Source organism: Streptopelia decaocto (genome assembly GCF_964273445.1).
Source record: "Streptopelia decaocto genome assembly, chromosome: 17".
In the NCBI taxonomy this organism is placed as follows: domain Eukaryota; kingdom Metazoa; phylum Chordata; class Aves; order Columbiformes; family Columbidae; genus Streptopelia; species Streptopelia decaocto.
Window position 1 is genome coordinate 6,697,275 of NC_138672.1, and position 24,118 is coordinate 6,721,392.

General features: G+C 40.2%; 1 protein-coding gene across 9 annotated transcripts in view; it reads left to right on the forward strand.

The window, feature by feature from the left end:
- The window catches only part of SPTAN1 (spectrin alpha, non-erythrocytic 1), a 46,317-nt gene that overhangs the window by 11,979 nt on the left and 10,220 nt on the right, over positions 1-24,118 (forward strand). For 4 of the 9 annotated variants that reach the window (XM_082067708.1, XM_082067706.1, XM_082067711.1 and 1 more), the window contains 38 exons: positions 149-282; positions 1,046-1,190; positions 1,285-1,439; positions 2,694-2,829; positions 3,343-3,444; positions 4,214-4,351; positions 4,608-4,718; positions 5,179-5,256; positions 5,433-5,588; positions 5,921-6,125; positions 6,256-6,437; positions 6,676-6,919; positions 7,240-7,362; positions 8,464-8,681; positions 9,410-9,502; positions 9,854-9,988; positions 10,490-10,638; positions 11,926-11,985; positions 13,364-13,562; positions 14,227-14,331; positions 14,909-14,932; positions 15,270-15,305; positions 15,758-15,805; positions 16,445-16,536; positions 16,923-17,067; positions 17,178-17,359; positions 17,534-17,633; positions 17,771-17,968; positions 18,090-18,236; positions 19,034-19,137; positions 19,275-19,437; positions 19,905-19,919; positions 21,603-21,734; positions 21,987-22,124; positions 22,477-22,581; positions 22,802-23,010; positions 23,469-23,589; positions 23,744-23,865. In XM_082067708.1, the coding sequence (XP_081923834.1) occupies positions 149-282; positions 1,046-1,190; positions 1,285-1,439; positions 2,694-2,829; positions 3,343-3,444; positions 4,214-4,351; positions 4,608-4,718; positions 5,179-5,256; positions 5,433-5,588; positions 5,921-6,125; positions 6,256-6,437; positions 6,676-6,919; positions 7,240-7,362; positions 8,464-8,681; positions 9,410-9,502; positions 9,854-9,988; positions 10,490-10,638; positions 11,926-11,985; positions 13,364-13,562; positions 14,227-14,331; positions 14,909-14,932; positions 15,270-15,305; positions 15,758-15,805; positions 16,445-16,536; positions 16,923-17,067; positions 17,178-17,359; positions 17,534-17,633; positions 17,771-17,968; positions 18,090-18,236; positions 19,034-19,137; positions 19,275-19,437; positions 19,905-19,919; positions 21,603-21,734; positions 21,987-22,124; positions 22,477-22,581; positions 22,802-23,010; positions 23,469-23,589; positions 23,744-23,865 (4,949 nt within the window). The remainder of the gene's footprint in view (positions 1-148; positions 283-1,045; positions 1,191-1,284; positions 1,440-2,693; positions 2,830-3,342; positions 3,445-4,213; positions 4,352-4,607; positions 4,719-5,178; positions 5,257-5,432; positions 5,589-5,920; positions 6,126-6,255; positions 6,438-6,675; positions 6,920-7,239; positions 7,363-8,463; positions 8,682-9,409; positions 9,503-9,853; positions 9,989-10,489; positions 10,639-11,925; positions 11,986-13,363; positions 13,563-14,226; positions 14,332-14,908; positions 14,933-15,269; positions 15,306-15,757; positions 15,806-16,444; positions 16,537-16,922; positions 17,068-17,177; positions 17,360-17,533; positions 17,634-17,770; positions 17,969-18,089; positions 18,237-19,033; positions 19,138-19,274; positions 19,438-19,904; positions 19,920-21,602; positions 21,735-21,986; positions 22,125-22,476; positions 22,582-22,801; positions 23,011-23,468; positions 23,590-23,743; positions 23,866-24,118) is intronic. The other 5 variants (XM_082067705.1, XM_082067709.1, XM_082067707.1 and 2 more) reach the window with 3 other exon arrangements.

A 24,118-nucleotide genomic window follows, 5' to 3' on the forward strand; every position in this document is an offset into this window, starting at 1 on the left:
ATGGTGAGGTTTCAGGAAAACTATCAAATCGTCTGGAAAGTAGGGTTTTTATAAATTAATCCCTTAAAAAACAGAGATGTTTAGAGGTTTTGACAATGAATGTAAAACCACAGAACATATGAAAACAGCATTTTTCCTTTCTTGCAAGGAACAACACCCTGAAGAGGAACTGATAAAGTCCAAACAGGATGAAGTAAATGCAAGCTGGCAGCGTCTTAAGGGGCTTGCCCTTCAGAGGCAAGGAAAACTCTTTGGGGCAGCGGAAGTTCAGCGTTTCAACAGGTATGATCTTGGCTGGATCTGCTGAAGTGATGTAATACTTGTGTGGATATTTAATAGTGCGTTCAGCTGCACACAGTATTATGAGAAGAGCTACTGTTGTCTGTTACATTTTTGCTCTGCTCTTCTGTGTGACTTGTTTAATAAGGACCTTGTTGTTCTAGAATTACCTTAGAATAGTCATTCTGATTTAGCTTTTCAACACTTGTGGTTTTGTTCATTCTTGCTAATGGCAGTTTTGCTTCCCTTTCCTCTGTGGGCTTTTTCCCCCAGTTCTGTCCTAGATGAGCTTTAAAAGGGTATTTGTTTATTGTTGGATGTCAGTCCGATTGTTTTGGGGTATTTGAGTAGTGTCTTTCTATCCTCATCTCTATCTACAGCATTTTCAGATTTGCTGTAACTAAGTCAGAGAAGGGTCTAGAGTGGGAAATGGGCCTACTGGGCGATAGTGCTCGGTGCTGCTGCAATTCCTTATTTGCATCTGGTAATACCATCTGAAGAATGGCCTGCCAATACACTTTAAGGCTTTTTTTTAATTAAAAAAAAAAAAAATTATATATATATATATATAGAGAGAGAGAGAGAGGGGTTTGTGGGTTTGTGGTGGTGGTGGTTTCTTTTTTAAAGGATGATTGTAGTTGGCTGCGGTGTTTATGTATATGGGCTCGTATGCCAGTATGTCTGGCATACATACAGGAAAACATCCTGCCTTCTTCCTTTTTTCCATACCAGATAGACTGCTTTCAATTTGTGCTTTGTTTTGCAGGGATGTGGATGAAACAATCAGCTGGATTAAGGAGAAAGGGCAGTTGATGGCCTCAGATGATTTTGGCAGAGACTTGGCAAGTGTGCAGGCTTTATTGCGTAAACATGAAGGCCTGGAAAGAGATCTTGCAGCTCTGGAAGATAAGGTAGCCATACGAGATGCATTTTACCTACAATTTAAATGAGGTAACCTGCTTATAGAAGACTAGAAGCTTACTCACTGTGTGTGGCTGGGTTTAGGTCAAGGCCCTTTGTGCAGAAGCCGACCGTTTGCAGCAGTCCCACCCGATAAATGCTTCTCAAATTCAAGTGAAACGGGAGGAGCTGATTGCCAACTGGGAACAGATCCGAACTTCAGCAGCAGAGAGGCACGCTCGCCTTAACGACTCCTACAGGTAGGAATGCTGGAGTGCCGAAATGACCTGTCTTCATTCTGCAAATTTGACAGGGGGCTCTTGAGAAGAAAGTGATGCTGTTCCCAATATTTTGGGAGGATTCTGCTGTTTTCAGCAGCAGTCTTGTTCACCAAATAGTATTTTACAATAACTTATTGTAGTAAAAGAAATATTTATATGATAAATACTTTTAGCTTTTGGTCATTCTCTGCATTTGGATCAATTATGAAAACAGACGCTTTGTTTTAGGACGTCTGCTTTTTTTTCCCCCGTCTGAGTTGATATCTGTATTTTGAAGTACGTATCTGGCTGTTTTAGTTTTGGTGGGGATTTTTTGTACTCATATTATTAATTTGTTCACTATGGAGTCCTTATGATTCCCTGAAGACTAAAGTAGGGTATGTTGTTTGACGTATTGACCCAGACTAAATTAAATACCTGTTTTTGTGATAGTTGCTTGCTGTGGGATTTGTCTCTATTCAATCTTGTTTCTATACTAGCCTGGTTGTCTATGAAACACCATCTGTTAGATCACTATAGAGAAGCCATACTAAAAAGAAACCCTAAGATGGTGGTTAGTTTACATCCTTTCTGGCTTTGTTTTTCTGCTGTTTGTTCCTGTGACACAAGGTTTATGGTGGTAGAGACCCACATGAGTAATCGTTTTCCTCTGCTTTCCCTGTCATAATCTCTTCAGGTCAATTAACAGCAAATTTAGAAGGGAAGCAGAAACTGATCACTTTTGCTGATAAGTGTTAAGCACCTGCCAAAGACAATAACTGTAGAGGTGTGCTGAAAGGGAGTCTTGAGAATTTGTTTGCTTGTTTTAAGGCTGAGACATGTGCAGTTGAAAGTTTCTGTCATTTTCCCAACACACACTGTTGTGCTTGTGACAGCACCAATCCTGTGGGCTGTCTTGGAACACTCTGCCTGAGAACTATTGTTTGATTTTTGTTGCCTTCAACATATATAAGCTTGTAGTTCAGAATATTCCTTTTACTTTCACTATAAGTTATATGCAAAATATGTCTTTGAGAAATTGATTTTGAACCTAGCTTTTTCCTAACTTTAAAAGGCTTGGTTTTTTGATTGACAGCATATTTGATTATTTAATATTCTGGTTGCATTTTGATATTGTCTTTTTTGTTTGTATCAGATGAACCACTTTTATGTTTGTAATGCTTTATTTGGGGTAAGGATGGAGAAACTATGCAAACAAATTATTGCAACCATTTTTTCTTTTGCTTTCCTAAGGCTGCAGCGCTTTCTTGCGGATTTCCGAGACCTCACCAGCTGGGTGACAGAGATGAAGGCTCTGATTAACGCAGATGAACTTGCCAATGATGTGGCTGGAGCAGAAGCCCTTCTAGACAGACATCAGGAACATAAGGTATAATGATAGCAACCCCTAGAACTGATCTGTGTGTCTAACACAGTCTCTGAGTCAGAACAGCTGATCTTGTTTCACTAAAATCCTTTGTGCAAAGAACACAGTACTAGTTTGCTGTCCTGATTTAATATTTTTACTTTGTTTCTTGGTAGTAGATATACACTAATAAATAAGTATTTAAGAATGCTTATGATAATATTTTATAAAAAATAGGTTAGATGTGGTCGCAGTCAGTAGGACTAATGACTGTTTTAGTTCTCCATCATGAGGAATTGCCATAAGTAGGCAGAAAGAGTGCAGCTTAAAAACAACATTTAGTTTCATTTTAACGTGTGAATTTATACTTAACTGATCTGCATGTTAAGGTAATGTATTTCAATCTAGTTTTTATGTTAGGTGTAATGTATTTAAAGGTAGTCGAATGTGTATCATTCAGGTGTCCAGACTGTTATCTCTTTGTTATTTTCAATAGCAGTTTTCATATTCTGACACTTATGACGTCCCCTTTTGTAGGGAGAAATTGATGCCCATGAAGATAGCTTCAAATCTGCTGATGAGTCTGGCCAAGCTTTGCTTGCTGCTGGGCACTACGCTTCTGATGAAGTTAAAGAAAAGGTGAGAGCAAGAGCTCCTAGAAGAGTTTTGTCTCTTTTTCTGTGTCCCACAATTTAAAAGTTCATTTCTTGTTAAGATCATAGGCTGCAAAGTATCATCCCTCTAGGTTTCGAGGCTTTTTAGTGTATTTAGGTAATGTGTGCTTTTCATTCTCAAATTGGCAGCTTTTGCCTATTTATTAGTAGAAACTATTAGGACTATTAGTACAATCAATTAGGAACTACTAGTTTGTCTTTCCTCCAAAAGAAAAAAGTTATCTGTTTATCTAAGTTTAGGTTTGCTCTCAAAAGTGTCAGTAAATATTTAGTATGTCTAAGTTTTGGTTTTCAAACTAATGAGGCCTCTCATGAAGTCTGCATATTGAAACATTGGTGAGTCAGTTCAAATGTTGCAGCAGTGGGTCAAAGAGGTTTCAGAGGCTGAGGGAGCAGGATAGTTTGCTGAAGAGCTTCTCTTATGAATAGGCCTGCAGTCAAAAAGAGCGGTTGTCCATTAAATATCTCTGTGTAGATTTAATTTGGAAAAGGAGAGGTTTCTGACTGACATGAGAAGATTGTAGCCACTACTCAAGCTTGATAAGCTGAGAAGAGGCTTGACCTGTGTGAGGAGAATGATGTCAGTGACAGGAGAATTATTCTTTACACAGGATGTCATTTTCAGTCCAGTATTAATCACTTTTTTTAGAGTTCCAACTTGATTTTACATTGAGATGGAAATGAACCAGACCGTTAAATAAAATAATTATATATTCCTCTTCCCGATCCATTAGTTGACCATCCTCTCAGATGAAAGGTCTGCCTTGCTAGAACTATGGGAGCTTCGCAGGCAACAGTACGAACAGTGCATGGACCTGCAGCTTTTCTACAGAGATACCGAACAAGTGGACAACTGGATGAGCAAACAAGAAGTGAGTGCATGTCTTTGAACTCTCGAGATATGGTTGATTTTCATTTCTGCCTAGTCTTCTGTAGACTTAAACAGCTGGTATTTATTAGTGGCAGTGAATTATTCAGAACCTTTGGCTGTTGAAGGTGTACAGGGAACACCATCCCAGTATCTCATCCTTATCAATGAAATCATATGGTAGGAAACATCACTGACTGTGCTTGATTTAACTTAGAGGAGCATGGAAACATAAAAATGTGTTTGTTTCCTTACTTTAGGCATTTCTGCTGAATGAAGACCTTGGTGATTCTCTGGATAGTGTGGAGGCTCTTCTAAAGAAGCATGAGGACTTTGAAAAATCCTTAAGTGCCCAAGAGGAGAAAATCACAGTAAGATGACATTTACATTAGGTCATTACTAAATGAGCAAGAAATGAAACAAATGAATGTGTTGAGTGGGAGGAGACACTGCCGGAGGATGACAGAGAAGGATGGGGTTTGCTCTGCAGAATGAGCCACTGTTTGTGGGATGTATTATCTCTAAGTTATGTGTATTGTCCCTAAAATGGAAAATAGTGGGAAATATAGGCTAGGGCTCAATTGCAGCCTTAGAGAGCTGAGTAACCCAGTGCTTGTATATCATGCCAGCACACGTGTGGATGAGGATTTGTAAAAAATCTACACTCTTCCACACGTAAGATGATGGTACAGATAAAAAAGGATGTAACAACACCTATCTTAATGGCTTTCTGATAGATTTATTGTGACAAGCTTTTGAGAATTAATCTGAGTAAACTTGCACAAACAATTTCTGTTACATCAAGTAAATGGAAACCTGTTTTCTCTTTAGGCATTAGATGAGTTTGCTACTAAGTTGATTCAGAATAACCATTATGCCATGGATGATGTTGCTACACGCAGAGATGCTGTAAGTATCTAAAATAGATTTGGACTGTAGACTTTAAATCATGTTCTGCTTTATTATGTTAAATGGTATGAGTGCTGTATAGGATAAGTCAGTGGAGCTCTCTCTTCCAAAACTACAGATACAGTGGTGGTTCTTACAGGCTTGAAGAATTTTAAAACCTTGACTTCTATTTTCAGCTGCTGAGCCGCCGAAATGCCCTTCATGAACGAGCTATGTATCGCCGTGCTCAGCTTGCGGATTCTTTCCATCTGCAGCAGTTTTTCCGAGACTCTGATGAGCTAAAGAGTTGGGTTAATGAAAAAATGAAAACTGCAACAGATGAGGCATACAAGGTAAACACGAAGACGAACATTAGAGTAATTTTAAGGCAATGCTCCAATGATACGAAGCCGTGTCAGCCAAAATGTTGCTGATAGTAGGGAGTGTTAATGGCAAGAGGAGGAACTGCAATTTCTCTCTGAGCCCAAGGGGGATTTTCCCATAATGCTGTAATCATACTTATTCAATAGCTGAAGTGTTCTGATTTCAAAGGCATCTTTTTGGCACCAAATCCTCTTGTGACATTTTGGCATGTATATGAATGCAGTCTAATTTTTAAAATTCTTTAGAGACCTATAGATACAATTTTGGGATTGAAAGTTTCTTATTGTTTCTTCATCTATAGGATCCATCGAACTTGCAAGGTAAAGTTCAGAAACATCAGGCTTTTGAAGCAGAGCTTTCCGCTAATCAGAGCCGTATTGATGCGCTGGAGAAAGCTGGCCAGAAGTTAATTGATGTCAATCACTACGCATCTGACGAAGTGGCAGCTCGCATGAATGAAGTTATCAGCTTGTGGAAGAAACTTCTGGAGGCCACTGAGCTCAAAGGTATGACTTGCTCAGAGGAATACAGGCAGTTCTTTTTCTAGAGAGTTTACCTGGGAGAAGGCAGGAAGGGGTTTAAATGAAGTGGAAAACTTAAGTTGTCTTTTTCCCCTTTCCGCTCTGTCTCGGGCAGGTATAAAACTGCGTGAAGCCAATCAACAGCAGCAGTTTAATCGCAATGTGGAGGACATAGAGCTGTGGCTGTATGAAGTGGAGGGACACCTGGCTTCTGATGATTATGGAAAAGATCTTACTAATGTTCAGAATCTTCAGAAGAAACATGCCCTGCTAGAGGCAGATGTTGCTGCCCATCAGGTAAGGGGAGTAATTTTTCTTCTTGCCCTTTTAGATCAGGTCACTCAAAAGTATTCACTCCAGAGACCTTAGCAGGTCTCAGTTTTTGTAATTTTGTAGCTTTGGTCTTTACACTTTATTTATCAGAAATAATTTTCTGTCACAATGCAAATTACTAGCTAAGAACTGAAAACGTTTCCAGTCGCTGCGACCATTTTACAGAGATTCTAACATAATACTATTGCTGAATTAATTTTAGGATCGTATAGATGGCATTACCATTCAGGCACGCCAGTTCCAAGATGCTGGGCACTTTGATGCTGACAACATCAAGAAGAAACAAGAAGCTTTAGTAGCTCGTTACGAAGCTCTAAAGGATCCTATGGTAGCTCGCAAGCAGAAACTCGCTGATTCTCTTCGCCTGCAGCAGCTTTTCCGTGACATTGAGGATGAAGAGACCTGGATTAGGGAAAAAGAACCTATTGCAGCTTCAACAAACCGAGGTGGGTCCATCCCAGTATCTCCAGGATTTAGGTGTCAAAATTGCTCTGTCATAACTTGTCTCTTAATGGAACATTCCCTGGAAATTTTTGAAACGTTTGTTGTAATTAACATTGCCTGGAGTTACACCTTTGCCATCACCCGTGGTTCTCTAACTTATGTTACTTCTGCGATTCCAATGTGTAACTTAGTTTTCATAGAGCTCTGTCTTCATTGTGATAGTTCTTATTCTGCAAGTTTGTCTAGCATTGGTTACAGATTCCTGGACGTTTTTGGTCAGTCTGACTCTGAATTAGCTGATTAACTATTTTATATCTTTCAGGCAAGGACTTAATCGGCGTCCAGAATCTGCTAAAGAAGCACCAGGCTCTGCAGGCAGAAATTGCAGGCCATGAGCCCCGCATTAAAGCAGTCACACAGAAAGGAAATGCTATGGTAGAAGAGGGTATGTCTCAATCGTTTTTAATTCTTTCTCTTTCCGAAATGCAAAAGTCTTTCTTCTGGACTTTATTCTCTGGCCCTGTACAATTAAGAATTACTGCCTGTTTTTATCCAAGCAATAGGCAGGTACCTGCTAGCAGAATGAACTTCTGGTCATTCTTTCACCTGAAAATAAAAATAGATTCCTTGATTGGGAACCTGTCATGATTTTCACAGATCTCCATCTGCTCTTCACAATCACATATGAGCGCTGTATTCAGCAGCTTTGTGCTGATGGTATTCGGTCTCCATTTAAAAAAATCTCTCCTTCCGGTTTTGGGTGATGATATGAGAGGGAATAGAAAAATTCAGTCTGTAAACAATTGGCTACAGGACTGGTGCTACAGGCAGGACTTTGGGTTCTTTGATAACGGCTGGTTTTACAAGATGCCAGTCCAAACAGTGATACGTGGGAAAGGTTTATCTCGCAGGGGCAAAAGGATGCTGGGACAGGAATGGGACTGTTTCTACCGGGCACAAGATCAGAGCATCCCGATACGTAGGAAATCAGGGAAGGGAGCCAGGAGACCTGCGTGGTTAAACAGGGAACTGCTGGGTATGCTCAAGTGGAAGAGTAGTGTTTCTAGATCATGGAAGGAGGGGCTGGCCACTTGGGGAGAATATCAGGCTGTTGACAGAGGGTGTAGGGAGGCAACTAGGAAAGCTAAGGCCTCCTTGGAATTAAACCTGGTGAAAGGGGTCAAGGACAACAGGAAGAGCTTTTTCCAATACGTGGCAGGATTCAGAATGCAGATCTGAAATAATATTTGTCTACGTCAAAACTCTGACACTGGAAAGAGACGAGTTTCCCGTTTCATCATTGAGAGGCAATACTCTGATGTGGCTTGTTTTGTTCTTAAGGATTCAAATATTCCTGGTATAGTTTGATTGAGAGCTACAGTCCAAGGCAAAAGGACAAGCTGAGTTGTGCTTTCATTGTTCTAGTCAGAATAGGCTACATAGGTTTAAATGTGTCTAATTTCTGTGACTTTCAAGAAATATGAATAATCTTTTGGTCTGTATTATTTGTCTCCTTAAATCCTTCATTTCTCTTTCTGTGACACAGGACACTTTGCAGCTGAGGATGTGAAAATCAAATTGAATGAGCTAAACCAAAAATGGGACTCTCTAAAAGCTAAAGCATCGCAGCGTCGACAAGACCTAGAGGATTCCCTGCAAGCTCAGCAGTACTTTGCTGATGCTAACGAGGCAGAATCCTGGATGAGGGAAAAGGAGCCCATTGTAGGCAGCACAGACTATGGAAAAGATGAAGACTCTGCTGAGGTATTTGAGATTGTTGTTTGAATCGCTTTTTCATAAGCACAATGAGGATTTGTCCAGTGCTAAATAAAGAGTTCTGCTAATTTCAGGCTTCTAAAGAAAAAAGTCAGAAGGTTCTTGAATCAAGCTGCATTTTAACTCAGAGTCAAAAGGTGACAGTTTTTGCTGTGCCTTAGTTATTTCACATGAAATTTTGCTCTTCAGTATATTCAGCTAATTGTGAGGAAACTTTAAATTTGTGCTCACTTTTTAATAGGGATCTTGTACATTATAATGAGACTAATAGCAGCAAATTCCTCATCTGATGTTGCGTTTCAGTGCGAGTCTGATTTACAGCAGTTCATTGGTTTGGAAGTAATTTTTTTTGTCTGGAGTTATTTTACTATATTGTTCTGTGGCCAAACACCATGTCCCAGACACTGCTGACTGACATTCCATCAAAATGAAGTGCAGGACTTTCAAACTTACCACGTATCACTCTGGAAACAGTGTTATTCCGGGTCCCAACAAAAGAATGTTTCTGAGATAAGGTACAGGAAAAGCACCAGAAGCATTTCAACTACTATCTAGCCTGGGAATAAATAGAAGTAGTTACTCTTAATGAGCGTCACAAGACTGGCAGCTCTGAAAAACCCACATTCCCTGTGTATGGAGCCAAAGTATATATTAATATTTTAAGCAGAGTAGTATTTGTAAAAGGGCCAGGTGTACATGTCGGTTTTATCTTTCAGGCTCTTCTGAAGAAACACGAAGCTTTGATGTCTGATCTTTCCGCTTACGGCAGTAGCATACAGGCATTAAGGGAACAGGCCCAGTCATGCAGGGTAAGGAAAGATGCTAATCATGTTGCTGAAATTCTTGGGTCAGCAGAAGGTAAAGGCAAAGCTTGATAACAGTTGTTGTTTTTGAGAACTTACTGCAGACTCTACTTGATCTTCTCAAAAAAATTAGTTGTCCTTATAATTGGGCAGCTATGTTGCATTAGAAGAAAACAGCATAATGTGGTAGTTTTCAAGGTTTGAGCCCGGACTCTGTCTGCATTACATTTATTTCAAAAGAATCATTATAAGGCTCTACGGTAGCTTTAACCAAGGCTGATGTATATTTTTAGGACAAGTACATTGACTGTAATAAACATGGAAGGACTCATTTTTCTTGTGCTCCCTGTTCTTTAGCAACAAGTTGCTCCCACGGATGACGAAACTGGAAAAGAGCTTGTTCTGGCACTCTATGATTACCAAGAGAAGAGTCCCCGGGAGGTGACTATGAAAAAAGGAGATATCCTCACCTTACTCAACAGCACCAACAAGGTATGCGCTTGCCTTCTGGTTTGCTGAGCTGCTTGGCTCACTTGGTGTGTCCTGCAGAACATTTTTGTTTGGTGTTTTGGTTTTGTTTGTTTGTTTTAATAAGAGCATTCAAAGAAGTTAAAGAATCTGTACATTTAGTCCATGTTCCCATTCAGCACTTCCACACACCTCATCAGCTCATTCCATGACTCCTCTGCAGCTGCCAGCATTTCCAAGTCAGATAAACAACATATGCTATAGGGCATGTGTCTGAGAACTTATTTCCCTACTATTTAGGAATTTTTGACCAAACACGAGGGGAGATGTGGAAGTAAGACCTAGATGTCTTCATGAGACTATTTGTTTGAAATTATCTCTATAAAAAGAGCAAGCTGTTGTAAGCATCACTGTTTTTCTTGTGTTAGCAGGAGTCTTTAATTTTGAGCTTTCAGTCGCTCAGCGTACTTCACGCTTGCTGCTTGCCTCACAGTGGTTGCTTTATGTATCTATTTTCATTTCCAGGACTGGTGGAAGGTTGAAGTTAATGATCGCCAGGGCTTTGTACCAGCTGCTTATGTGAAAAAACTGGATCCTGCCCAGTCTGCATCCCGAGAGAATCTCCTGGAAGAGCAAGGCAGCATAGCACTGCGACAGGAGCAGATTGACAACCAGTAAGATCTAACTGATGAGATACGACACCCATCCAGCGTTTGCTGGCTTGGCCTTTGCCTCACATATGCCAGAAGTTTAGGTTGATGCCTCTTGCACCAGGGAGTAATTAATTGGAGCAAAAGCAGGGGCTCCTCCAGCAGGGACACCATGTGGAGTTGTTTTTTTCTTATTCTAGATTTTCTCATTGCTTTTTCCATTTTTTAACTGTAAAACTCATTACACTAGAGCTTAATTTACTGTCTGACTTCAGTATTTTATGTGTTCTTTTGTTGTTGTACCTAACAACTTAAGCTTGTTTGTGAGTTATATCTGTCCTAAGCAGCTCTTGTATTTGTAGTTGTCACTTCTTAATGTGTGATCTGTTTTGAAAAGCTTTCTTAAATTTGGCTACATAAAGTACAGTACCCTCCCTATACAGGGCTGCCTCTGGAGGTGTGACCTCCTTAGGAGCTGTGACTGCTTTGGTGATAGCTCATTACTTTTTTCCTGAAATGTGGTGCCATTATTTGTTGCCATTATATGCACTAAGAGGTGCCCCCTCCTTATTATTTTTTTCTCTTTTAAAACTGGATGGTAGCTTAGTGATGACCTCACCAAGCACATGGTCGTTGTAGATTAGTTGAAGCAAGGGCTGTGGGTGATAGCTGTGAGCTCCTGGCTCATCTTATCAAGCCATTTGGAAGCCAAAGCCGAAAGTTCTATGCATACTCCCATCTGTTTGCACAGCGACGCTGTCATTGTACATGAGAATTTCTTCCCACTCATTTGTTTTGAGTCACTAGTTATTACAGTGCAATACAATAATTACTAGCTTTAGCTCTAGAATTTAAATATATATATATATATATATATATATATATAAAAAAAAAAAAAGTACTGGTGAGAAGAAAGGATGCTGGAAAGTTGTGGTGCCTTGTTCAGGATTTTAATAATGTGTAACATTCTCTAAGTTTCCATGCTGTTTTCAGGAACTAGGGCACCTTATTTTAGTGCCAAGGAGAGGGGACAACCCTTTAATTTACAATCATATGGCACAATGATCAGAAAATGAGGAGACCTTATAGAGAGAGTTTAACTGTACTGCTGAGGTTTCCTTATGTGAATTGTACTCCTGGTCTGATTTGCTTCGTTTGCTTCTGAGTGACACCTGATTTTCTCCATTTAAATGTGAACTCTTAACCATCTCCTACCACAGACAACCCATGGATGGAGCTGCTGCTTTCATTATTTTTGTTAATCTGACTAATTTTTTGCATGCATTTGCTGTGCTCCCTCTGTCTGTGCAGGACTCTCATAACTAAGGAGGTCGGCAGTGTATCTCTGCGTATGAAACAGGTCGAAGAACTGTGAGTAGGATTAGCCCTTTCTAAACCATGCTGTCTCTGTACTGTCACTCTTCATCCTCCCTTTATTTGTTTCTTTCTTTGGGAAAGCTGCTCCAAAGAGACTTGAAGGAAGCAATTCCTGCAATGTGAATTATTTCAGTTTAGTTGAGTGTCATGGTATGTGTTTCCTGTGTTCTTTCTAGCCAGCCGTCCAGCCAGCTGCTTATCTTGTTGGTCACCTATGTGCTGCTAAATTGGTTAATGACGTTATTTTCCATTATGCTGATCTTGCTTACCAAATGAGGCTTTAGCGGTATCTCGACTGTTTTCTTTAGAAAGCATATCTTGCATTTTCTGAGGTGCAGATAGAAATATTAGTTTCTTTATATAAATATATATAAAGATACATATACCAAGTATTATGTCACATATGAGTACTTTACAGTTTAAGAAGAGTGGGGTTATTGTAGTTCAAGTAACACTTATGCCGTGTAGTCAAAAACATTAGTTTATGTAGGATATTTTTTAAAAAATCATAACATTAATGTAACTTTCAAACTTGAAAAAATATGAAGTTTGCATTATGTCGCTGGGAGATCCAAAGTAATAGTGTTCATTGGCTGTGCCTTTTCATAGACAATATGTATCTTGAGATTCAAAAGTGCGAGTATTATGTTCATCTCTGAAGTGTTGCGAAGGAACTTTGAGTGAATGAATTTTGCCCCAGATCCTCTGTGCACTTCACAAGTGTTTAATACGTAAAATTGTGTGAATTGTGTGCTGAGGCAAACAGCTGCAGTCAGGGCAGGCTTCAGGAGTGTTTTCCTCAAGTCAGGGTACAACATTTCCATTGGAACCTAATACAAAAGATTCTTATTTCATTTTTATCCAGCTGTAAACCAGAGTAGATTGGAAACCACAATGTGTCTGCTTCCATGGAAAGACGTAGAGTTGATTACTGGTTTGATGTGTAGACATTACAGTGCAGGGTATCAAGGATTTTCTTCAACAGACTTTGTAATGTCTGAGTTACTGGTTAGGAAAATGCTACATCATAGAGCTCTTGAAGTTGGGAGGTGTAATTGCTGTTTCCCTGTGTGCTCCAAGGTGGGAAATGAAAACATTGTGGGGCTGCCCCCCATATTGTCAAAAAAACCCACCTTTTTTTAAACATTTGGCAGATTTTGTCCTGAATTATGGTTAAGTAAGACATTTATGTCTAGTAGCTGGGAGACTAGTCTTAATTTAAGATTTATCTAATCACGTGCAAGTAGATCACTCAGTAGAACAGCCCGCAGGGATTTTCCACATCTTTGGTGACACCGGTGCTTGGTAAATCCCTGTGACTCTGCTCAGTTCAGTCTGACCGGCCTCCGCTTCCCTCTCCTGCTTGTTCCAGGTATCATTCTCTTCTTGAGCTGGGAGAAAAGCGCAAAGGCATGTTAGAGAAAAGCTGCAAAAAATTCATGCTTTTCCGTGAAGCTAACGAGCTCCAGCAGTGGATCAATGAGAAGGAGGCTGCGCTCACTAATGAGGAAGTGGGTGCTGATCTGGAGCAGGTGGAGGTGCTGCAGAAGAAATTTGATGATTTTCAGAAGGTTTGTTCTAATGCTGCGGAACGTGCGCGTTGGTTTTGGTCTCTCCCCTCAGGCTGATTGTATATCCGTGATAATTCTTCATAGCTGAGCATAGTTGAGAAGGAGACATAGCTTTAATTGGAAAGAAAAAGGTGTGTGTGCATTTTTGGTTTATTTTGTTTTGTGAGTATAGAGAGAATCCCACATTTAAAAGTCTTCAGTTTGGTTACAGTCTTGAGGTTGCTACATGTTTCCCAGCATCCAGAGAACAGAAACTCTCTTTCAACACATTGAAATATAGAATCTGAGAGGCTTTGGAGGAATTTCATTTTGTGTAAAGCACAACCTTCAGTGAGCTGTTTCTCTTCTTTTTGTTGAAAGATGCATTTTAGTTTCCATCTGTGGAATGTTTCCCAAGATGGAAGAATAGTTCTCTGCTTCAAAACACTGGTAGCCTTTTGGTTTTATTTTCTCTTTATTGCATTGATGCTTGGCGCTGGCAGCTGGGGTTTCTTGGCATGGACTCTCCCACGTTGTATATTCACTGGTAACTGTACCGGTCAAGTGTGCTGAATTCCTGCTGTTTACAAACCGTGTACTTTTTGGCACCCCTGGTGTGCCAACTTGTTCCACATATTTTGCCTGTGTGAATGTTAACGCTGTGATATTTTACTGTTCTGTGCAGGATTTAAAAGCTAACGAGTCACGTCTGAAGGACATAAACAAGGTTGCGAATGACCTGGAGTCGGAAGGGTTGATGGCAGATGAAGTGCAAGCAGTACAGCAACAGGTCCGCTTTCTCTCTGACTTGAGAAGAAAAAGACACTCTTCCTTTCTTTTGTCTGTTGTCTTCTGCTTTGTCCATCATTGCAAGATTCCAGCCATTCATTTTTGCTCTCTGCTCTGATAGCATTAGCTTTACTTCATACAAATTTGAAATTTCAGCCTTCATGTGTTTTTTGCAGGAAAAATGGTGAGGAATGCTAGGGGAAAAGAGAAATACAATAGAGCTCAACATACAGTTAGTTTTCTGGTTTGTTTTTTTTATTTTAGTAACTTTTTTTTCAAGCTTTTCACACACTTGTGCTATTTCTGTAAATAATTGTATCCAGCGCTAACCGAGTATTGAAGCAGTTTGTTTGTTTTCTGAGCTCGAAGATGGTTTATTGCAGTAAATGGCTGAGCAGCCAAACTCCCATTTCTACAAGTTTAGGTTGTGCGAGCACTATCTGGCTTAAGGATCTGGTGGTAACCAGTTTGTAGAAGGAGGATGGAAGCAAATCTGCTGCTCCCTTCCCTTGCTCAAAAAGAGTAGAAACTTTGCTTCTATTAGAAAATAATAAGTTGCTTCTGTTGTTCCTTTGCAGGAGGTCTATGGTGCCATGCCCAGGGTAAGTGTTCAGTTCTGAGATGATGTGGAAATTATAACAGGTTTGGGATGTACAAGTTCAGCCATAATTGTAGTCCATTTTCATGAAGGAACTCAATAATGACTTTGAATGGACATAAAAATATTATCTTCTCTTCAATCCTTTTATTTCCCGAGTGTCTTACCCTGCAGTACGAATCACTGCAAGGCGGGATAACCCAAAATTATGCAGATGCTTGTGAAAATTGATGTGCTCTGTTTAGGACTGCACGTGGAGAACTTCCAAAGATTTTTAGTATATTCTGATAGTTTTAGATTTTGCTTCCTATTTAAAGTTGTTTCTTTGCCTTTTCAAATAGGATGAAACTGATTCTAAGACGGCCTCTCCATGGAAGGTGGGTGCCATTGCTTAGTAGCACACACCAGGGAAGTAAAACAAAAACTTCAGAGCATCTGTTTTTTTTACACCATACACCTCCTCACATGCCCTTTTTTTAATCCCACTTCCTTCTGTTTAAAGACTGTTGACAAAGTGATTTGAACGGTGTTTGCTCTCAGCATGCGTTTGGGGTTAGTGACTTTCATTTTGCTTTGCTTGTTTACTTCAACAAGCATGTTACAAAAACTTCTTAAGCATTCCGCAGGAATTTTCATTGAAACCTTTAAAATCTAGGGGTGCATTTCTTCCTGCATTTTGTAGGGTTGTATTTTACAAAGTCTGTATTTTTGACCAAGGCAAAGTGATTATGGATTTTTAAGGAGTTGGTGTTTTTTTCAGTCTGATTTTTGGCTCTGACTGGTTAGAGCTGACTTTAATGCTGCATTTTTTTTCTGCCTTTTCATACAGTCTGCGCGTTTGATGGTACATACAGTGGCAACCTTTAGCTCAATCAAGGTAATAATACAACTTTTTCTGTGATGATTTAAAAGCTGAGAGCTTTTTTGTTTTTACCCTTGTTTTCCGTAGCCTTTAGATTTCATTAGTCTTTATAAACCTTTTTGAATCAACCCGTTGAAAAGAGGTATTGACATATACAGCATTTGCTTCTCAGGTTACATCAATATCTTACTATATACATAAAATAATTTGATTTTAAATCCTCAGAAAAAAAACCTTTAAATTATTTTATGTAGTTAGGCTACTTGGATTTGTGCATTCTTCTGGAATTAAGCAGAATATAGGAGCAGTGAAAGGCCGATCTTGACTTCTTATTTATCTTATTGACTGCTTGATGAAGTTTATGTGCTGTAAAAGATAGAAGCGTAGCTGATTTAGGAAATCTTCCAGCATTGCTATCAGTATTTGCAGTAGACCCCTGAAATAAAGCCTATGAGAATAGAGATGGAGTTGTTGGCATGTTTGTAAATGGCAGCAGAATGAAGAAGGTGCAGATAAGCAGCATGAACAAAATGTTACTGGTTACTGGTTTGACATCATAACGCTTCAGTGAGTCCAGCAGAAGAGTTTCTAGAGCAAACAGAAATGCTGTAAAACTGTGATCTGCAATATCGGTGGGGCTGGTTTGTTCTGCAGGAGCTCAATGAACGCTGGAGGTCTCTGCAGCAGTTGGCAGAGGAGCGGAGCCAGCTGTTGGGCAGCGCTCATGAAGTCCAGAGGTTCCACAGGTGAGGTGTTTGTATCAGATTTGGTCTTAATTCAGTAAAATGTGTTTGTAAGAGTTCTAAGACATTGTGGGACCTGTGCTAAACAAATCATACTCAACACACAGCTCCTTTAGTGGAAGCTGGACCACCAGTGGGCCAACAAGAATTCTTTCTATTCTTCCTAGAAAAAGAAAGACTTGTTAGGATGAAAGTGTGGATTTGCTGCGGGTTTGGGAGGCCTGGACTGGTGTCCTATTTTGCCAAAGTTTGCTTGTGTCATCTTGGGATATAATTTAAAAAAAACATCAACTACTTGAGCTTTTCTGGAAATCAGTGGCCTGCGAGGTAACAGATCCTCATATGATCTCCATTTTAATTCTCTTTTTGCTCCCCTTCGTTCAAATCAGAGATGCTGATGAAACAAAAGAATGGATAGAGGAGAAGAATCAAGCATTAAACACAGACAACTATGGCCATGACTTGGCCAGCGTGCAGGCTCTGCAGCGTAAACATGAAGGCTTTGAGAGAGACTTGGCAGCTCTTGGAGACAAGGTGAGGTTGGGAGGAGGACAAAACCAAAAACTTTTCCTCTAGTAGAGATGAAACAGTAGAAAAGATTCTTTTTGTCTACATTGTGTTTATTTCCCTTTTTCTAATTCTAGGTGAATTCTCTTGGTGAAACTGCTCAGCGTCTGATCCAGTCACATCCAGAATCTGCTGAAGATCTCCAAGAAAAATGTACTGAGTTAAATCAGGCTTGGAATAGTCTGGGAAAACGTGCTGACCAGCGCAAAGAGAAGCTTGGAGACTCTCATGACCTGCAGCGTTTCCTCAGTGACTTCAGGTAAAGACACTATTCCCCTTCAATTTGTGTGTCTGGCATATTATTAGTGAAGTATATACGGCTTGTCATTCCACAGGGATATTTCTGGGGAGGGTTCAAAAAGAAATGTCTCCTGTCGTGGCTTATTTCAATGGAGAGAGGGGAAAAAAAATCTCTCTTAATCTGTTTTCACAGGGACCTTATGTCTTGGATCAATGGAATCCGGGGCCTGGTCTCCTCAGATGAACTTGCAAAGGATGTGACTGGAGCTGAAGCTTTATTGGAAAGGCATCAGGTTTGTGAAAGATAAGTGTGTATCATAAACATCAACAAATGTTCCTTTTTCTGACACTTTCCATTTAGATTTCCAAAGACAGATCAGTTCTATCTCTGCCATCTATTTATTTAATAACACATCTCTGTACCTTGCAGGAACACCGCACTGAAATAGATGCAAGGGCTGGCACCTTCCAGGCATTTGAGCAGTTTGGGCAACAGCTTCTGGCTCATGGACACTACGCCAGCCCGGAGATCAAGGAGAAACTGGATATTCTAGAGCAGGAACGGACAGACCTAGAGAAGGCCTGGGTGCAGCGCAGAATGATGCTAGACCAGTGCCTGGAGCTACAGGTACTCTGCTGCCTTTTTAAAAAGAAAAATAATTCCTTTACTAAGACAGCTTATTATTTCATAGTGATAAGAAGTGGTTTTCGTCTGTCTTTCTCATGCTTTGGGGTTTTTTTCTCTGTAGCTGTTTCATCGGGACTGTGAACAAGCTGAAAACTGGATGGCTGCGCGAGAGGCTTTCCTGAACACAGAGGATAAAGGAGACTCCTTAGACAGCGTGGAGGCGCTCATCAAGAAACATGAAGATTTTGATAAGGCAATCAATGTCCAGGTGAGGAGCACGGCTGAAGTAAGGGGAAATGGTTTCGTTTTTCTTCTGCAGATTATTAGCAAAAGAAGTTACTACCATGTATGGCTTCTGAAGTTCAGTTCTAAATATTCAGCCATTTGGAATCTGCTGCAGAAGTTTAGAAGCAGCTGATGTAGCTGGGGATGTATTTCACTGCCCACAAACAGGGTAGGAATAGTGACAAGAATTTCTGTAAGTCTCTTAGAGGTGAAATTATTTTTTTTCTTTTCTTTTACAGCAGGAAAAGGTATGTTTTCTGTTTCTTGTAACAGAAAGCTGCCTAGTTTTTTTGAGAGATCATGCTGCTGTAGCATAAAGTCCAAAAGATACATTTTTCCTAAATGCCAGAGCTGAAAGAAGTTCTGAAGTTCAGCTCTCCAGTCCTGTAGGAGATAGGTGTCCTTCATAGTCCCATTTACAATAATGCATATTTAAATAAGAAAAAAAAGTCTTCACAAAATCACAGAATGGACTGGGTTGGAAAAGACCTCAGAGATCACCAAGTCCAACCCTTGGTCTAACTCCAGGCACCGAGGTCGGGCTGACAGGCCTGTAGTTGCCAGGGTCAACTTTGCAGCCCTTTTTGTGGACTGGGGTAACATTTGCCAGTTTCCAATCTTATGGCACCTCCCCAGTGAGCCAGGACTGTTGGAAGATGATGGAGGGTGGCTTTGCGAGCTCTTCTGCTAGCTCCCTCAGGTCTTGTTCCGTTCCAGAACCTGTTCATCACTTGGCTTTAAGCAATCACAGTTCTAATTGATCGTTTCTGTTTTTAACAGGAAGAGAAAATTGCTGTCTTACAGTCTTTTGCTGACCAGTTGATCTCTGCTGATCATTATGCAAAAGGCGTCATTGCTACCAGGCGCAATGAGGTTCTGGACAGGTCAGTGTCACCCTGTTAGATGGGATGTGGATACCGACTGACAGAAAATGTTCTTTGGCAACATTTTGTAGCTGTTAAATGTGATGCCTTGTGCAGTCCTAGTTTTTCATTCAACATCTCTATCTAATGGCATACAGGTGGCTTCGTCTGAAAGCTCAAATGATTGAAAAGAGATCGAAGCTGGGAGAATCTCAGACCCTCCAGCAGTTCAGTCGCGACGTGGATGAAATAGAAGCCTGGATCAGTGAAAAGCTCCAAACTGCAAGCGATGAGTCGTATAAGGATCCCACGAATATCCAGGTGAATATGATTTTCAGCTCAAAAATAAAAATCCAATTTTGGACTTCATGGAGCATACTCTGGTTTGAAAAAATGATGCTCAGGAATTCTTGTTCAGTGATAACAGAATTATATGCCATGTTGGACATGGTCTCTGTTTAACAAGGAGAAAATGGAAGTTACATTATGCATGAAAGGAGACCCAAAATAGAACTCACTTGGTAATTATTGATGCATATAATTAATAAGATATGTGGTATCTGCAGTGGCAAGTTTCCTGAAGTAGCTATTCCGTCTTTCTCCCAGCATCTAGATGATAAAATAAGGAAATGGAGTTCTTGGGTCTCGTCTCTGTCTTACGTTCTAAAATGTGAAGTCTCATTTATTTTTCAGTATTAAGAAATTATTAAAGTTACCTCTTGTGTTTTAATACTGGCTTATGAAGTAGTATGAATGCACTGAACTACTTCTCTCGATCTGTTTTATAGCTTTCCAAACTGCTGGTAAGTAGTTTGGACTAGCCCTGGTATGTGAACCTGTTTTCTTTGCGTAGCTTCCGTGTGAGCACAAGCTCTGGTTGCACTCTGTTGCCTCATCCATCAGTTCATGCAATCTCTTTGTTTTCTGTTAGTTCTTGACCTACATCCAGGTACAGCTATTGATCTTCATGTGCCGGGTGTGGCTTTTTTTGTTAATGCCTATTCAGCCTCATTTATTTATGTATCCGTTTTGCAGGTGTTCTGCATGATCTGTTTAATTTGTGGTGCATTAGTGATGTGTCTGGGGTTTTTTAGGAGTTAGCCCTTAGAAAAATGGGTTTCTATCCTCCTTTTTCACAAATTTCCCTATTCAGCCTGTCATCCTCCTGTCTGGATCATGAGTGGTGATGATTTAACACGACACATAACTCTGTTATTTTGCGTTTGTAAAATCAAATGCTGAAGATGGAGGATTCAGTAAAATGACAGACCAAGATGGCTTAGTTCTTGCAACAGGAGCATGGAAGGGAATAATACGGGCGGAACACTCCAGAAAAAGATTAGTGCCAGGTGGAAGGCTGACAGGACTTGTAGAATCCAGGAAGTGGAGTAAAATGAGAATATATGGAAGGAGAACACAGAACAAAGAGGGGGGAAGCTGACGAGTAAGAAAGGAAGCAATCGGTCTTCGTCGCCTTGGGTTGTGATGCATTAAATTTTTATTACTTTTTTTGGTTAAAAAAAAAATGTTCATATTAAAAGAGGCTTGTCTTGGACTTATTGTCATGATAATTATGTGGAGATATGAAATTGGCAGGTTTTTAATTGAATTTCACATGTTGGTCAATCTAGCTTTGAAGGACATGTTGTTATAATCTCAGCGTTCAGGATTAACGGTTCCCAAAATGAAGCAGTTCATGCAGAATTTCTCATGCCAGCGCTACAGTATTTTCCATCTTTTATTTTTAATCTAACATTTCCTTTCATTCCATTCTCTCAGGGCATTGTATACCCACGTTCAATGTTACTAGCATTTCCAGTTAATACTTATAAATTCTGTCTTGTCATTTTTGTGCTATTGTTACCTTCCTGGTGGGCAGATGGATCATATAGATATGATATGCGTATTTTTCTTCCCACTCCAAGGCTCCTGTTGTTCTCATGGTGCTCTCAACTCAGCAGAGAATTTAACAAATAATTCAGTTATTTTTATCGAGTTTATTGGTTCTTAATTCACAATTTCAATATATAATGTGGTCGTGCATGACTTTGACTAATATCAAAACTGTGCAGAAAGCAGCTGCAGCAGCAATTTCTCTTAATTACCTGTAGATTAGAAAGGGAAATAGAAATTTGTGAAATTAGGAATAGGAAGGATGATCTACTGCGCTTCTGCTTAGGGTCTGTGTAATTGCTGCTTTTCAAAGGTGACGGCACTGAACGTGAGGAAGCTTTACTTGCGTAACAGCCACGCTTAACGCAAAGAACGTTGCACGGGCATCTGTCAAACGCCGCAGCTGTTGCTCGAGTGTGTATCAGCTCACACAGTTTTGCTAAGTCAAAGCTTGACGGTGACTCAGATCAATGAGAATTACTCAGTATTCTTACTGAGAAAGAACGTCTTTCGCTCAGGCTAAAGAGAGAACATGAGAACAATTTAGGAGCCCTTGGTGCAGTCTCTAACGGTTTTGCTTTTGTGGCATTCAGAGCAAACACCAGAAGCACCAGGCCTTTGAAGCGGAGCTCCACGCCAACGCAGACCGGATCCGCGGAGTCATCGACATGGGGAACTCCCTGATCGAGAGAGGAGCGTGTGCCGGCAGCGAGGATGCTGTGAAGGTAGATACAACAAGCCTTAGAAGCTTTGCTTAGTTTTTGCTTTCAGAAGTGTTTGGATAATTGAGGGAAGAGGGTGTCCCTCAAAAACAAATCTTGTTTTATAGAAAATTTTCTAGTTCATCACATGAAATAGTGACCATAATTTGCATATCTGGAATCAGCAGCCAAACTTGTACCGTATTGTGGCTTTGCCTTTATGAGAACTTCAGTGTTTTGTTTGTAGCATTTATCCTTTCCACCTTTTTATAACAGGCACGCCTGGCTGCCCTGGCTGACCAGTGGCAATTCCTGGTGCAGAAATCAGCAGAGAAGAGTCAGAAACTGAAAGAAGCTAATAAGCAACAGAATTTCAATACTGGCATCAAGGACTTTGATTTCTGGCTTTCGGAGGTAACTGAGATTAGCGTTATTTACTTGCAAGACTTGTTTTTCTAAGTTTGGACTCCCTTTGCTGATGTCAGGTTTTGTGGGGTACAGTCCACTTTGAGCAAGCCTAGATGTATTTTGAAAAAAATCTCTATTATGACTGAAAGTCTTGTGGACATTCTTATGTTATTATCTATAAATAATAGGGTAAGAAGAAGCATATTTGCATAGAATCTGTTTTTAATTAATCAGGTGATGAGGCAAAGGTTTATCCACACTGTAGAAAACTGAGAAGATAATTAATTTTCACAGTTTTAAAGACACAATTTCAAGAGGTTTGTGAAAACACAACTTGGTTTTCCTTCCCCAACCCCAGGTGGAGGCTTTATTGGCATCTGAAGACTATGGGAAGGACTTGGCATCAGTTAACAACCTTCTGAAGAAACACCAGTTACTGGAGGCTGATATATCTGCTCATGAGGTATTGCTTTCTCTTTTAGTTTTGGAAGATAAATCATAGTAATCAGCAAATTCTACAGGTACCACTTCAACACATGCTGTAGTCATATACTTGTTGGAACGTGTTTTCCCAATAAAAACTTTGACTCTGTGCAGCAGCCAGATTATGATTTTTATGCTAACATAACAGACACAGAAATAAGATCCAAGCAATTCACAGAGATTTTCACCCACGCTTCCAGGATCGTTTGAAGGATCTGAACAGTCAGGCCGACAGCCTGATGACCAGCAGCGCTTTCGATACTTCCCAAGTAAAGGATAAACGCGAGACCATCAATGGGCGCTTTCAGAGGATTAAGAACATGGCAACTGCCCGCCGTGCAAAGCTGAACGAGTCCCACCGCTTGCATCAGTTTTTCCGTGATATGGATGACGAGGAGTCCTGGATCAAGTGTGTATTTTGGATTTTCTGGGCTCTGGTGTGGGGAATGTGCTTGCTGACAGCTTGCTGACAACAATCATAGTCTGTGGCACGGGCTTTATAACTTGCCTTTTCCACAAGCGTGTGTCTGTATGAGAAATCACCTTTATGTCCTTTCAAGGAAAACTACATTCAACAACAGGTAAACTTTACAAAGGGCAGCAATCTTCTCAGAAAGAAAACAGTACAGAAACTCCATCCTTCAGAGAGAAGTGATAGGGTGATAGGCCCTTTGTCACCTTTCTTTCTCCCACACATTACTCCTGAGTGTGCTGTTTGCTGATAGCTCATGTAGACAATTTTTTCCATCCCATATTTTTGGCTATGAGGAGTATTTCCTTCCTTGTAGTGGGTTTGTTTTCCCCTTTTATCAGGTTTGACCTATAGAAGTAATTTTAAAATTTTATCTTTCTCTCCCTTGAATTTAGAGAGAAGAAACTGTTGGTCAGCTCAGAGGACTATGGCAGAGACCTCACTGGTGTGCAGAACCTTAGGAAGAAACACAAGCGCTTAGAAGCAGAATTAGCTGCCCATGAACCTGCTATCCAGGTAAACGCCTCTCTCTGTGACAAATTTCTCTATAAGCAGCATTTTTCTTGCTTGTGGCAAATACGAAAAGCAGTAATAGGTTTGCTGGAATACAAATAGAAGGCATAAGAGAGCAAGTGGTGTTCTGTTAACTGTGTGTTTCTCTGCTTTGCAGGGAGTTCTAGACACCGGTAAGAAGCTTTCAGATGATAACACGATTGGAAAGGAGGAGATACAGCAGAGACTGGCTCAGTTTGTGGATCACTGGAAGGAGTTAAAACAGTTGGCAGCTGCCAGGTGTGTGAGATGTGTTTTTGTAAAATTCGGTGTTAACTAGAACAGTTACATAGACTTATAATGACCAGGTTTACTGAATTTTGAGGTTTAGCACATGTCACTGATGACAGACACTTAGAGATGACTGACAGGAGTTTTAGTGATAATGTTCCTCAGTAGAAACATGAGGGGTTTTTTGAGGTGTGCTGCATTTAGCCTTTTCTTGCATAGACTTGAAATTCTCTGATTTTAATCTGCTACCAGGATGTTTTTC